The sequence below is a fragment of the Peromyscus californicus genome, unplaced genomic scaffold, assembly GCF_007827085.1.
Source record: "Peromyscus californicus insignis strain IS unplaced genomic scaffold, ASM782708v3 Scaffold_14__1_contigs__length_90479793_seg_2, whole genome shotgun sequence".
Lineage (NCBI taxonomy): Eukaryota > Metazoa > Chordata > Mammalia > Rodentia > Cricetidae > Peromyscus > Peromyscus californicus.
Window position 1 is genome coordinate 3,978,157 of NW_026294436.1, and position 15,105 is coordinate 3,993,261.

The 15,105-nt window shown below is 44.5% G+C and overlaps 1 protein-coding gene across 2 annotated transcripts; it reads left to right on the forward strand.

The window, feature by feature from the left end:
• Positions 1–2,365: 2,365 nt before the first annotated feature.
• On the forward strand, positions 2,366–13,389 carry Tsn (translin). 2 transcript variants are annotated; one of them, XM_052736722.1, is made up of 6 exons: positions 2,391–2,685; positions 3,882–3,975; positions 5,274–5,370; positions 6,084–6,199; positions 6,574–6,653; positions 10,646–13,389. In XM_052736722.1, exons 1-6 carry the CDS (start codon positions 2,620–2,622, stop codon positions 10,877–10,879), a joined length of 687 nt encoding a protein of 228 aa, XP_052592682.1. In that variant the 5' UTR covers positions 2,391–2,619; the 3' UTR covers positions 10,880–13,389. The 2 variants fall into 2 exon arrangements, with proteins under 2 accessions (XP_052592683.1, XP_052592682.1); XM_052736723.1 differs by lacking the exon at positions 6,574–6,653 and having other exon boundaries at positions 2,366–2,685; positions 10,646–10,832.
• Positions 13,390–15,105: the final 1,716 nt, after the last annotated feature.

Below are 15,105 nucleotides of genomic sequence, written 5' to 3' on the forward strand. Positions count from 1 at the left end.
GCCTTGGCCTCTGGAGTGCAGGGAGCACAGTAGTGCACCACCACTCCTAGTTTATGTGATGCTGGAACCTAGGCTGTTCAGATTCATAGGAACTAGATGCCCTTGCGTGAGGGGTGGATTAAGGGAGGATCCTGGTAAATAGAAACTTAACCCCAGGCCTCCATTTACCTAACAGCAATCCTTCTGTTTACCAGGTCATAGTCCTTCTGTTTAGGACATTGTCATCAGTACTTTCTGCAAAGCGCAATAATATGAAGTAGAATTTCTGCTGATCATGACAAGTTAATATCTGGAAGAAGCCAAGGGCCTTCCAGAGGTAAAGCTGGGGCCCAAGGAGTCTTGGTGATATTGGCTTTTGATTATTAGCCGTTTCCTGCCATGAATTTCTAGTGTGCTATTGTAGCTTTTCCATCATTCATTGGGCACATTTTCTCCTCTGCTAATGGAATATTTAGATAACCTTCTGTGCAGTAACGAAGCCAGGATCTCTAATTTCAGGGCTTTCTGTAATTAGCATTACAGAATTAGCAGCATCTGGCCAGGACCATCCCCGAATGGACGAAAGTTATCTTACCTGAGATACCTCACAGATTCTCTAAGAACAGACTTAAGCATCCAGACTGTTTGAGAAGGCCTGGCGGATGTGCTAATTAAGCTTAACTTTCTCCTTTTCAAAGTCTTATCTCTAGTTTTAGATCCACCCTTAACAATTAACTCAGAACTAAAGGGTTCCAATTTACAGACACATCTAGCTGTGATGGAAGTTGCCTAGCAAATGGCGGGAGCAGAGATAGCTTGGAGAGATAAGGGCCAAAGGGATAAAAGGCAGTTTTATTTTCAGAGCAGGGACGGAGAAGAAAAAAAGAGAATGGAAGAACTAGATGGGTAAGAACTGGAGGGGAACTGACTGAGATGGGGAAGAACTAGATTGTAGGAGAACTAGATTGGAAGAGAACTACATTGGAGGAGAACTACATTTGAGGACTAGAAGAGAGAACTAGAAGGACAAGATGAGGACGAGCCAGATGGGGAAGAACTACATGGGTACGAACGGGATGACACAGAACTAAGATGAAGGAATTAAGATAGGACTTAGAGGGGACAGCAGAAAGATGTGGAGAGAATCAGGCAAGGAGGAGCTAAGTAAGAGAGCAGAAAAGAAGCTATGCAGAGAACTGACTCAGAAAAATAAAGGGAATGAACTAAAGAGTTCTGTGTACATAGATTCATTTCTTATCACCAAAGATTAGATTACCAGCTGGTTGTAGATTCTTCCCGTACCCTGGGAGAGGATTATCGAGGGGCTGGACCCCAGTAGTCCCCGTTAAGTACTGCCATTTTGGGGGGTCTCTAACACACAGGATAAGCACTCAAGTGACTGAACAGCATCCCTCGCCCCTAAAGTTGCGTTTCCATAGGTATAGTCAGATTCATAAAGACAAAGTTCTGTTTGGCATACACTTTCGGTGCCCTCACTTTTTTTTACCTAGTCTCACTATTAGCTTAGAGAGCCCTTAAACTTCCAGTCCTCCTGCCTTGGCTGTCAAAAGTGCTGGTTACACAGGTGTACATTACCATACCTGGCCTACCTATCCTTTCTGCACCCCCCTACATAGGGGATCTTGCAACGCTACTTTCCTAACACCCTCCCTCTGAGATGGGGGGGGTCTTGCAATGCTATCCGGTGCTCCCAGGTTGGTCTTATACTCCTAGCTCAAGGATTCTCTGCTTCTGCCCCAGGAAGCTGGGACGACAGGTATGAGACTCCCCCTGGGGCACCGTTCAGAGATCTAGCTGTAACTTTTAGAGATAAGGATTAGCAATTTGTCATTTGATGAGAGAAGCCATGCCCTCAAGGGGAAAAGAAAGCCATCTCAAGTCACACTCTCCCAGTTGCTGGCCTTGCTGCCCGAGGGAGGTCCCAGGTCACAGCAGGTTGGTCTCAAACACAAAGACACGGTCCTACCTCTGCCTCTGGAGTGCTGGGATTAAAGCCATGAGGCACCACGCTCCGCTATTTTATTATTTTTATTTATCAGATTACTTTTTTCGACATACTTTCACACTCAGTTTAGGCATGCTCTTTGTTGAGAAGTATGTGAAGTTTTTTTTTCCTCCCTTGAAGTGTACAAGTAAGCGAACAGCACCGCCCTCTTTTGAGCCATGTGCCGCTCCCCCCCCCCCCCCCCCCCCCCCGTTTCGGAGATGCCTATCTGCGAGAAGGCTTGGCCCCGCCTTCGGCCCCGCCTCCTCACTTGGAGCTGCTTATCAGCCGGCCCATGGCCACGTGCCTCCGAAGCCCCTTCTGTAGGGCTGTTTCCGGCGATGCCTATCTGCGGGCCGGAGGCGATAACCACGCCCCTAGTTCTGCTGCCCGGCGGCAGGACACGCGCCCCGCACGGGACTCTGCGCGCGGCGGCGCCTCAGGCATTGCAGCGGGCAGCCCGGGCTCCCGTGCGCCGCGGGCGTGGGAAGACCCCGGCGCCAGCCGTGGCGCAGAGCCCGTGGACGCGGCGGGCGCGACAGCGACGGGCGTTGCGAGCGAGTTGGCTGCTCGTCTGTGAGACGCGCTTCTTCGGCGGTGGTCCGGCGCTGGCTGATTGTTGGGCGGCCGGCGCCATGTCTGTGAGCGAGATCTTCGTGGAGCTGCAGGGCTTTTTGGCTGCCGAGCAGGACATCCGAGAGGCGAGCCTCCCCATCCTTTTCTCCTTTTCCTTGCCAGGCTGGGCTACTTGGTTCCGCCCTGCTCGGTCTCTCGTTTTCGGGCCCAATGGGTTCAGGTTAGGCCGCCTTTCGGTTCCGGACTCGACTTCTCTTCTTGCTCCTCAGCATCATCCGCCTCTTTGCATGTCACTTTTTCTTCCTGCCACTTTGAAGTACCACTATTTCAGCATTCCAGTCCCAGGCTCCGTTAACGCCCGGGGCTATCTTCCAGGACACCTTTCCTGTACTGGCTGCTGGTGTTTTTTTTTTTAAGTACTTGTGATCATTCCTTTAAAAACAAAACAAAAACGAAAACAAACTCTGCTATAGCTTCTCACCCCACATAAAATTAAAAAAAAAAAAACAACTAGATGATACTGTGGCTCATAATGTCTCTCTCCTTGATCTCATTTTAATGCTTGTTACTGTGTGTGTGTGTTCAAATTTACCTTTTCATTCCTCTAGTGCTTCAGATACTGTCCTGTCTGAGGACTCTTGGATGTACTGTCCGCTTTTGCTGGAATTTATCTCCTGCTTTCGCAGACTCTTTCCTTTTGCACCGGAGAGAGGAGCTTGACGTGTAGCCCTGGGGGGCCTCGAACTCGAACCTTTAGCCTTTAGCGTCTTCGGTGAGGTTACAGAGACGGGCAACACCGTTAGCACAATTTATAGTTCTCATCCTGACCTTACAATGTAAAGGGTTGCTTTTCTGCTAGCTTTTAAAATCCTGAAAAATGAAAACATATTTACCTGTCCTATTTATTAAATTGCCAGAGGGATTGCTTGCTTTCTTCGGTGGTTGCATGATACCCATCAGTAAATGTGCAGTGTGTATTTGTAAAATGAATGAGTGAGAACCACTCAACACTTGTTTTTAAGTCTTTGTTCTATACAACATTTACATTGCCCGCTATTCATTTTTGTACTCTCTCAGATGGGTACTTGTGCAGGTGGCTGTTTTTCTTCTATGGCTACCTGAGGAATCTAAGGCTTTTTAGTGACTCCTTGAGTTGTTACAAGAAGAAATGAGTGGAAGAGTGTGGGTTTACACCTGGGGAATCCCTTCTTGTGGAGGTCCTGAGGGCTGTGACTGGATATGAGGTTGTGTAGCAATGTTTGTTTGAGTCTGTGATAATGAATAGACTGACCTTATCTGATTTTTATTTTTAATTCTCTAGGAAATCCGAAAAGTTGTACAGAGTTTAGAACAAACTGCTCGGGAGATTTTGACCCTACTTCAAGGGGTCCATCAGGGCACTGGGTTTCAGGACAGTAAGTGCTTTGATTTGCTTTTGAAGTTTTTTGTTCAATCTGTCAGTCTCTAAGTCACTTTCCATTGAGAAGATATACCCCATACATCTGTGTCATTTTATTGTGTAAAATGTCCATTATGCTGTCTTTATAGTAGTAAAAATTAGAGAATAGTAGCTTGTTCATTTTATGGATTTTCAATATTCTTGGTACTTTGATTGCTTTCGACTTGTACATAGATGTGTGGTTTAAATAGGGATGTTTGGCTGGGCGGTGGTGGCGCACGCCTTTAATCCCAGCACTCAGGAGGCAGAGCCAGGTGGATCTCTGTGAGTTTGAGGCCAGCTTGGTCTCCAAAGTGAGTTCCAGGAAAGGCGCCAAGCTACACAGAGAAATCCTGTCTCGAAAAACCAAAATTAATTAATTAATTAATAGGGATGTTTGTTACTGTGACAGCCTATTGGCATTAATTACAGACGCTTAAAAACCTCTTGTTCATCTAAGAACTTTTATTTGGCTAACGTGCATGAAGGGGTGTGTGTGTGTGTTGGTGTGTGTGTGTGTGTTGGTTGGTGTATGTGTGTTGGTGGTGTTTTGTTTTTTCAGCAGGAGTCTTGCTTTGTTGCTTTGGCTGGTACTGAGTTGTGTTCCTCTGACCTGAACCTCAAACTCCACTGTGTGTGTGTGTGTTTTAATGTACACTTCTAATGACTGAATACCTTTTAATATACATTTGTAGATATGATGTGACAAGTGTAAAATGTTCTAAAATTTATATGCTTATAGTCAGCCCTTTCATTGAGATTCTAATATGTCAAGTCAGACATAGAACCCCATGTAAGATTTCATCCAGCATAGATAGCTAAGAGCTGAAATGATTTTCTCTTGGAGTCTTAGAGCTTTCAGATTTCCAAGACAAGTCATTTTATGTAGTGATATGGACTTTATCAGTCTCAGAATAATCAGTAAAAGCTTTCTTTGATGACAGTGGGAGGTAGGCACAGTCAGGTATCTGAGACTGATAGGAGTCTCTGGTTTTAAGTTGATTGATGTCCAGATAGACTACATAGATTTTTTTTTTTTTTTTTTGGTTTTTCGAGACAGGGTTTCTCTGTGTAGCTTTGCGCCTTTCCTGGAACTCGCTTTGGAGACCAGGCTGGCCTCGAACTCACAGAGATCCGCCTGGCTCTGCCTCCCGAGTGCTGGGATTAAAGGCGTGCGCCACCACCGCCCGGCGACTACATAGATTTTTAAGCAAGAACTGTATTTGCAATTTGGTAAGTTTTTCATTATTAAATTTGATTATCTTTTCTGATTAGTTCCAAAGAGATGCTTGAAAGCCCGAGAACATTTTGGTACGGTGAAAACACATCTAACGTCTCTGAAGACCAAGTTTCCTGCAGAACAGTATTACAGGTTTGTACGAAAAATAGCACTATTTTATGATGTTAGGTTTTGTAAGGAGGCCGGAGAAAACAGGTGTTGAATGATTCCTAGAACAGGTAAACGTCTTTGTAGAAGGAACAGCAAAGTCACGTTGGCAGTAGTGGCAGTCAGACTCGTGTTTTCGTATTTCCTTTAAACAGTGGTTAAGGAAACCGGTACTTTTTAACACAATTTATTGTTTGGAGATTGTAATTTGATTGTAACATACCTCCATTTTTCCCCTCCCCTTTCTTTCCTTTTAGTCCAGGCTGGCCTCAAACTTGGTGTATACTGAAAGATGATGGCCTTGACCATCTCTCCCTCCTGCCTTTACCTCCTGAATGCTGGGATTACATATGTGTGCCACCATACCTGGTTTATACTGTGTGTGGAGTAGAGTAGAACCCAGGGCTTTGTATGTACCAGGCAAACACTCTTACCATTTGAGCCCTCTTCAGTTTTAATTTTCGTATTAATAAAAAATTGGGTTGTGCTTCTCATTGATTAAACTTACAAGTAAATACTACAAAGCTGAACTTGTCAAATTTAGCCAAATCTATTTAATGTATTTGAGTGCTGAGATGCTCTGTCTGTTTTATGTGTTGGGGTTGCACATAGATTTTGTTTGTAGAGCCCCATTTCTGATCTGCTGCATGCGTCCTTGTGACAGCCCTTAACCTGGCACCTGCTATGCCTTTGTGCAGGTTTCACGAGCACTGGCGGTTTGTGCTCCAGCGTCTTGTCTTCCTGGCCGCCTTCGTAGTGTATTTGGAAACAGAGACCCTGGTGACTCGGGAGGCGGTTACAGAGATTCTTGGCAGTAAGTGCTTTTGTGTAATCTGTAGAGTCACGTACATTAGCTTAGGTTTTGGTGTGTGTGGGGATATCTGTCTGTCTGTGAGTATGTGTGCACAGAACGTGTGACGCTCATATGGAGGTCAGAGGACAGCTTGGGTGTTGGTTCTTCTTCCATTGTGTCCGTCAGTTCCCAGTATTGAACTGAGTCATCATCAGGCTTGGTGGCCAGCCTGAGGAGCGTGCAGTAGTATTATCTGTAGAGTGGATTAGCGGGGAACACTCTAAGAAGCTAGGAAAATTTCTATTTATTTAACTGTGTATGTGTGTATATTTATTTATATTCTTCGGCTTAAATTGCCTTGATATCATGACTGTCTTTTATTTGATGTTTTTTAGTTGAACCAGATCGGGAAAAAGGATTTCATCTGGATGTGGAAGATTATCTCTCAGGAGTATTGATTCTTGCCAGTGAACTGGTAAGAGGTGTGTGTGTCGGGGGTAGTCCTGTGTGTGCAGATGCACATCTGTGAATGTGCTTTGGAGGTCAGAGGACAGCCTCGCTGTCATCCCTTGTGCTGGTGTGTGTGTGCACGTGAGGTCAGAGAACAGCCTCGCTGTCATCCCTTGTGCTGGTGTGTGTGTGTGCACGTGAGGTCAGAGGACAGCCTCGCTGTCATCCCTTGTGCTGGTCATCTTTTATGGAAGAAAAAAGTTGTATTTGTTGTGTTTGTGTGCGTACCCATGCCATGGAGTGTGCATGGAAATCACAGGATGGCTTTTAGTAGGTTCTGTTGTTCCACCATGTGGGTCCCAGAGATGGAGCTCTGCTCATTAGGCTTGGTGCAACCACTTTACCCACTGAGCTGTCCTGTAGGCCCTGCCTTGTGTTTTTGAGATGGTCTCTGGTCTGGAGCTCACCAAATAGGATAGGCTCGCTGGTGGGGTTCAGGGATCCTCCTGTCTGCGCTGCCCCAGGCTCTGGGTTATAAGGACATGCGCCCACACCGAGCTTTTGTTTTAAACTAAATCCTGGGGATCAAACTCAGGTCCTGGTGCTTGCAAGGCAAATGCTTTACTGATTGTCCTACTTCTCCAACCCACCAGGTTTTACTTTTTTCAACTTCCTGCTTCTGTTTCATTCTTAATTCTTAAATGGCTGTCTGAACTGAGGAAGTCTGGAGTCTTTCTTAAGCCTTCCAGCAGTCATGAAGTAGTCACTCACTGCATTTTATCTGTCACAGTTCACTGTTAGGGTAGAGTCAGAAAAATGCCAGTTTAGATGCTGAGGAAGGGAGCTGTGCACATTTACTAATGGGCACCTTTTTTGGGACAAGATTTCATGGAACCCAGATGGGCCTTGAATTCACTGTAAACAGCTGAGCATGACCTTGTACTCTTGGTTCTTCTGCCTCTAACTCCCAAGTGTTGTGGTATGTGATGTTTTAATTTAAAAGATGATAATACCTCTTTCTTTTAGAAGTGTCAAGGCATGTGTTCCTGACAACTATAATAATTCTTAGAGTAATTTTAGGGAACAGTTTGACTGTGGAGGTTATTTTATTTTTTGAGACCAAGTCTTATGTAGCCCAGGTTACCCAGAAACTTGTGATTCTCCTCAGCCTTCTGGATTGTAGGAGTGTGCTACCACTTCAGCCCCTGGATGCATTTTTTTTTTTTTTTTTACATTTTATAAAATCTTTATTGACAAATAATTCACATAGTATACAATTTGCCTGTTTGCACAATTTGATAGACTTTAGTCCAGCATCCTCATAGGCCTGTGACACCATCACTACTTTCTATTTTATAACATCGCTGTCTTCAATTTCATACACACATGTAATGTATGGTGATTACATTCCACCTTTTTTTTTTTTGGTTTTTTGGGACAGAGTTTCTCTGTGTAGCTTTGCGCCTTTTCCTGGATCTCGCTCTGTAGACCAGGCTGGCCTCGAACTCACAAAGATCCACCTGCCTCTGCCTCCCGAGTGCTGGGATTAAAGGCGTGCGCCACCACTGCCCGGCACCACCTTATTTTTTTAAATGAACATATATTTGCAGTTGAAACCATTTTTAAGTTCACAATTTAGTGGCATGAATTACATTCAAGATATTAATTACACTCATGATATTCATTAATTATACTCTTGATATTAATTACATTTGTAGTATTCATTGATTACATTTGCAGTATTTATTCAATAACTATATTTATGATATTCATTAATTACATTAACTGTATTGATTTATTACATTCAGTTATTATGTCCTGATACTACTGTCCGTTTGTGGGGTTTTTTGGATGCATAATTTTTATTTTATATTCCCTTAATCTGCTTTATTTTTGAAATCATCCTGTAAAAATAACTGTAGACAACACAGATCTGTCAAGAGCAGGCGTGGCAGCCTGCATAACCTTCAGAGGCAGAAAGCTCAGTTTCTTTCTTTTATATTATTGTATAGGTGTATTTCCTGTGTGTATATCTGTTCACTACATGCCAAAAGGCCAGAAGAGGGTGTCACATCCCCTGGAACTGGAATTACAGACAGTTGTGAGTCATCATGTGGGTGCTGAGACTCCAACCCAGGTCCTCCAGAAGAGCAACTAGTTCTCCTAACTGCTGAACCATCTCTCTAGCCTATTGTTCTTGCTTTACCATTACTGTGCCTGTGTGTATGGTGTATGTGAGTGTAGGAGTGTGAGGTGCCGTGGCATTGTGTAGAGGTTAGAGGACGACTTTGTGGAGTCTGCTCTTCTTCAGTCCACATAGGTTCTTGGGGTGGAACTCAGGTTGCTAGGCTATACTCACTGAGCTGTCTTATTGGTCTGACTGTCTGAGTTTTTGAAAACCTACCCAAGCTGGGCTTGATGGCTTATGCCTGTAATCCCAGGTTTAGTCAGAGTGATGTCTGGGAGTTGGAGGCCAGCCTGGGCTGCAGGGTGAGACTGTTTCATATCCCCCAGAGATGGAAAAGAAGCAGATGCTTGGTTGATAGCTCTTTTGAACTTCCGCATGGATCTTTCTAACTTTCTGGATTTTTCTTTTTTCATGGTGGCCCTGTGCTCTAAGTCTGGCAGTTCGCAACTGTGTTATACCCAGTAGGGAGAGGAATAGGAAAGGGGAACCACTCCTTTAATGGTGTTTGTTTTTATTTAATTAAATTAATTAATACTTTTTTTTTATTTTTGACACAGGTTTTCTTTGTGTTAACAGCTCTGGTTGTCCTGGAACTCGCTCTGTAGACCAGGCTGACCTCAAACTCACAGAGATGCACCTACCTCTGCCTCCTGAGTGCTGGGATTAAAGGCATGTAACCATGCCCGGCCAAGGATGCTTGTTTAAACACGTAGCAGTTTTTGAGACAGGGTCTCATACAGCCTAGGTAGATCTTCATCCACCTTCCGAAGAGCTGGGATTGCAGGCCTCTGCCACCATATTTGATTTATTCAGTGCTGGGGATAGAACGCAGTGATTTGTGCCTGCTAGGCACTAGCATTCTACCAGCTGAGCTCCATTTCCTTCTAACTTCTGTTGAGCTTTCTTAACGACTGCGATTGGGATATGGCTGCATGGTCACACACTCGCCTAACATGTAGAATGCCTCCGTTCCATTCACAGCATTGCAAAAATGGAACAGATGGAACAAAGCAGCCATTCTGTGACTGTTAGCATGGGGCCAGATTTGGCATCTCTGGTGTATGTGGAAAGGGCCAGTGAAAATTTGAGACATTCTCAATATGAACATGGGGAGGTGATACTGAAACCCATTGAAAAGTCATATCATCAACTCAGACTTGGAGGAGGCAATTGGTCAGCATGTTTGAATCTGAACACTGGGTCACTGTTAGTGGCTGGGTGAAGTGTCTTGACTACTGTGTGTGCTGGGAATGTACTGAATGAGTAGCTCAGAGAAGCTTGTCAGAATGGGTAGGACTTCATGAGAAAGGGCTCTTGAGTTGGGGTCTTGAAATCCTACCTCTCCTTCAAGACGACATTGAACTGACTTAATTTTGGCTTTTTAACCTGTCTGTCTTTGTTACTAATTCTGGGTGACCAGATGGGCCCTCAGTAGTTGGCTATAGACATGTGATCATTTGGCCTAGGTTTCCGAAGATAACAGAGTCATTGATTGCCCTGACATTTTTTTTTCTGTTCTGAACAGTAGCTGATGAGCTGTGAAGTTGACATTTGCTTAATTTAACATAACTTTATTCCACAATAGCCAGCTGAAGGCATTAGAGAAGTTTTAGAAGATGCTAATTATATCTTGGGCTTGTAGCAGACATTATGTCAGTTCTGGTGGCGTTTGCTTCAGAGAACCTTCTATTTTAATGTGCTTACATGCACCTGAATACAGAGTCTCAGTTATGTATAGGTATCTATTTTGGAGGTTCTAGCTGTGTTTGCGGGGAGGCGCCAAGGGAGAAACCACATAGTAATGCACTTGATTTCTTCTTCTTGTGCAGTCGAGGCTGTCTGTCAACAGTGTGACTGCTGGAGACTACTCTCGGCCCCTTCACATCTCTACCTTCATCAATGAGCTGGATTCAGGTTTTCGCCTTCTCAATCTGAAAAACGACTCCCTGAGGAAGCGCTACGATGGCTTGAAGTACGACGTGAAGAAAGTAGAGGAGGTGGTCTATGATCTTTCCATCCGAGGCTTCAATAAGGAGACAGCAGCGGCTTGTGGGGAAAAATAAGAGCTTCTCCCTGCGGCTGGCCTTGCCGACTTGGCATTTGCCAGGGAGGGCTAGCACAGTGCCTCTTCCTGTAGTTAGCACGCCACTTGCTAAACACCGCGCTTTATTTTCGTAACCAGCTGTGTGGCGTGAGTATCAGAATTGAGATACTTTTTGGATCTAAGAAACCTTTCCACGGATAGGATTTTCTTTGTTGAAGTTTCAGTGAACTTGCTGTGTAATTTGTTGTATTACCATTTTGTCCAAAGTGTAATTGTCGGTCTCTTGGTAAAAGTTCTTTTCTTGCTTACCTGACTGTTGATGTACTGATTGACAGGTTTGTTGTCTTGTTCATTATTCTTCCTGAAGTGACCCATGATATTTTCTAAGTCCAAGTTAGTCCTCCATTCCCCTTCCTAGCCTGGGTACAGTGTGAGAATGGTTGACAAGCAGGGGATCTTGATTTTCCCCTTATTTGAAGCCTTGTAAATTAGTAGTTGTTTTTTTTTTTCCCAAGAAAATTAGAGGCCCCGATTCTTTCACTGCCATCAAAATACAGCAGATGAAATTGTACAGTCCAACTCAGCAAGGCCGGTTTAGAAAGGTCTGTTTAGTGATGTCTCTAGTTCTTTAGAAAGGTCTATTAAGTGATGTCTCTGTTTGGTTAGAGCACCTTGTTTTCTGAGGTCACCTTGTGACCTGCCTGCCATAGTAGTTATAGTCACTGTCACACCTGTCTTGAGCTAACACCCATGTGCTGTGTTCGTAAACCATGAGACGTTTTCCCAGCAGCCAGCTAGACCTGGTCTCGGAGTAGAAAGCCATCTTCATGCATTCATTCATTAGCTGTACCCGAGGAGTGTGTTCTTAGAGAAAACAGTGCTGTTTGGTGTGGAAGAAAGTAAAATTTGGCTTAAAAAAATTCATGTGATTGGTAGTATTTTTTAGAATAAGAAATTTCAGGTTTTGCCGGGCGGTAGTGGTGCATGCCTTTGATCCCAGCACTCGGGAGGCAGAGACAGGTGGAACTCTGAGTTCAAGGCCAGCCTAGTCTACAGAGTGAGTTCCAGGACAGGCTCCAAAGCTACATAGAGAAACCCTGTCTCGAACCTCCCCTTTACTCCCCCCCCCACCCCCCCCCCCCCCAAAAAAAGAAAATTCAGGTCTTGATGCTCTCAGTATGTTTTAAATGTACAGTTCAGGGTATCATGTGAACGTTGTGGGCTCCTCCAACCCTTCTCCTTTTCAGATAGTATAAGAATGCACATATGGCCATTCTTGGGGCAGGACTGAAGTTGTTAAAGTCACGGCTGGTCATGTAGCTCAGTGGTAGAGCACTTGCCTGGCAGGTGTGAGGTACTGGGTCCATCCCTGGGACTTAATAAAAAAAAAACAACCCAAAATCCAACAACAAAAATACCCTAGTTTTTTTGACACTCTCTGAAAGGAAGCTGCTGGCATTTCCAGTGTAATAAGTATTTAGGAATGTACCCTTTCTTGCTTGGTAGTAGTTTGGGCTTCATGTCTGTGCAGTGGGATATTTGACACTGGCTTTTATCAGGCGGTGGTTACAGACTGACTGGAGAATGGGGCCTGAAATTGCAGGCCTGTACTCCCAGGTACTTGGGAGGCTAAGGCAGGAGAAGGGCAAATTCAAGGCCTCAAGACTCAGGCTGATTGAGACCTTGTGGCAGAAAACAACCTAAAAGGCTAGGGGAGTGTTTGAGTGACCGTATTTTCCCAGCATGTTTGAGGCCTAGGTTCAGCCCCTCATTTTCTGTGGGCTGGGGTGAGGCCGACGCTTAATTTCCCATCATGAGGGACAAAGGTAGGGATGAGATGTGATTGCTGTATATTGTTGGACATGTAGACTAGCTTTCTTCCTGGATCTTTTTGCAGGCTTAGAGTAAGTTATTAGGCCATTTTTTTGTTAGTTTGCCCTTTGAGACAGGGTTTAGTTCCTAGTTCAGGCTGTCCTGGGACTTGCAATTCTGTTTCTACCTCCTGAGTACAGGTTTAGGCTCTTGAAAGTGTCTGGGAACGTTGTTTCAAATGCTCAGTCATAGCACACGCTGGACTGAGGAGGTTTTTCAGCCACACCTTCACCTAGAGGAGGAGATTCCACAGGTCCTTGCTTTGTTGCTTCAGTGTGGGCTCTGCTGGACAGTAAAGCTCTTGCCAAAAGTTTTAGATTTTCCTACTTAGAAACAGAGGGTGTGTTGTCCCACCTGTAGTGTTGTCTAGACTGGTCTCAACCTCCTGGGCTCAAGCCCTCCTCCTGCCTCAGCCTGACAAGCAGTTGGGGCACTAGGCCAGTGCCACTGTACCTGCCTGACTCTTGAACTTGAGTTTTAACAAATGCAATGAAATTGCACTTAAAGCAAAGGCGTACGTTCTGGTCTTGTAATTCCATCTGAGAGTTAGATCTGGTCTTGTAATTCCATTTGAGAATTTAGAAGTGTCATGTTGATAATTAGTTGTGTTTGTTGCTGGTTTGTAAAGCAATAAAACTGTTTTTGGTCTCTTTGTAACTTAGTGTGCTTCTGTTTGAACTCTTCTCTGGGGAGAATGAATTGTTAACGGTTTCTTTGATGCTGAAGCAGCCTGGAGTGGTAAGCGTGTGCTGTTGTGTGATAGTGACACTAACCAGGACACTAGCCACGCCCAGGGCTTTAATGGAAATTACAGTTAATGTCTGTGATCTACCTCCACCAGGAAATTAAAGGTGTTTGAATTGAAGATGTCAGGGAAAACTCGCTTCTGGTTTTAGTATACGCTTTTGTTTTGATGACCAGGTGGATTAAACCCAGGGCCTCACATATGCTAAACATGCATTCTACCACTGAGATACACAGCTCCCAGAATTATTCTTCATTTATTTTTTGAGACAGGATCTCATGTAGCCCAGGCTGACCTTCAGTTTGCTGTGTAGCTGAGGATGGTTTTACTTCTGATCCTCCTGCCTCTAGCTCCTGAGTACCAGACTAGCAGGTGGGATCCACAATACTGTCATAGTAGGATCAAGTCCAGGGCTTTGCACACGCTAGGCAAACACTCTACCAATTGGTGTATAGCCCTAACCTCAATTGTTTCTCAATTTTGGAAAACCAGATAGGGCAGCTGAAGAGATGGCTCAGCAATTAAGAGTATCACGGCTCTTTCAGAGGACCTAAATTGGGTTTCCAGCACCCACATCAGTCTGGTGGTTCAACTGCTTGTAACTGCAGCTCCAGGAAATGTGATGCTCTCTTCTGGCTTCCTTGGGCAATTGTACTCCAATTCTTATACTCCTAGATACACATGTGTTCATATAATTAAAAATAAAAATCGTATAAAACAACAACCGAACTAATAAAGAAAACCAGATAGAGCCCAGCAAGATGGTTCAGTGGGGAAAGGCACTTGCCACTAACCTTATAACCTGAGTTTAATCTTCAGGACTTCAGGATCCCACATGGTGTAAGGAGAGAATGGACTCCCACAAGTTGTCCTCTGGCGTACACATTAATGTGCACACATAAAATAAATCAGCTGTAATCAAAGTTTCCTAAAAAGAGAAAGAGGTACCAGAAAGACATCCAAGCTCCTAGGCAGGCTGAAGAAGAACTGCCCTGGATGTGTTCTTACTGAAGCTTTCTTTATTTGGATTGAACTGTTTTTCTTTCAGCTGGGACTTCCTAGCCATGCCTGACATGAGGGCTTTTCCCAAGCCTGAAGTAATTTTTCTTAGTATCCAACTGTATTCGGGTTTCTAGAGGAACAGGACTCTTGGAATGAATAAATTATAAAAGGGGATTTATTAGATTGGCTTACTTGTGTAATATGGACTACTTAGTTCAACAATGGCTGCCTACACACTGCAGAGGCTGAGGCTTAGGTCCCCAAATGTGGATGCTTCAGCACTAAGGCCTGGAGGATTCCTGAGAACTGCTGGAATTCCAGTGAGTTGGAAGGCTGAAGAAGCTGGGTCTGACTTCAGTGAATGGTGACTGCTGATGGCAGCAGCAGAGTCAATGCTCACCATCAGGGAATGAAGCTGGCAGGGCTGCTGCCAGAGGCGCTGCCACTTTGGGAGAGGGTCTTCTCCCCTTAGTCCTTCCTGGAAATACCCTCATGGACCCAGCTAGGGATGTCCATAATTGATCCCATGTCCAATCAAACTGACAACCAAGATGTACATTAACTGTCAAGGCCACTACAGTAAGTAAGCACTGTACAAATAAAAACAACCACCTCACCAGGCAGTA

Bases quoted from the DNA above. Each gene is read 5' to 3' on its own strand.
- Tsn (XM_052736722.1), top strand. From the start codon at position 2,620: ATGTCTGTGAGCGAGATCTTCGTGGAGCTGCAGGGCTTTTTGGCTGCC. The intron at 3,976-5,273 runs GTAAGTGCTTTG...TTTTCTGATTAG, and splicing joins GGGCACTGGGTTTCAGGACA to TTCCAAAGAGATGCTTGAAA. The intron at 6,654-10,645 runs GTAAGAGGTGTG...CTTCTTGTGCAG, and splicing joins TGATTCTTGCCAGTGAACTG to TCGAGGCTGTCTGTCAACAG.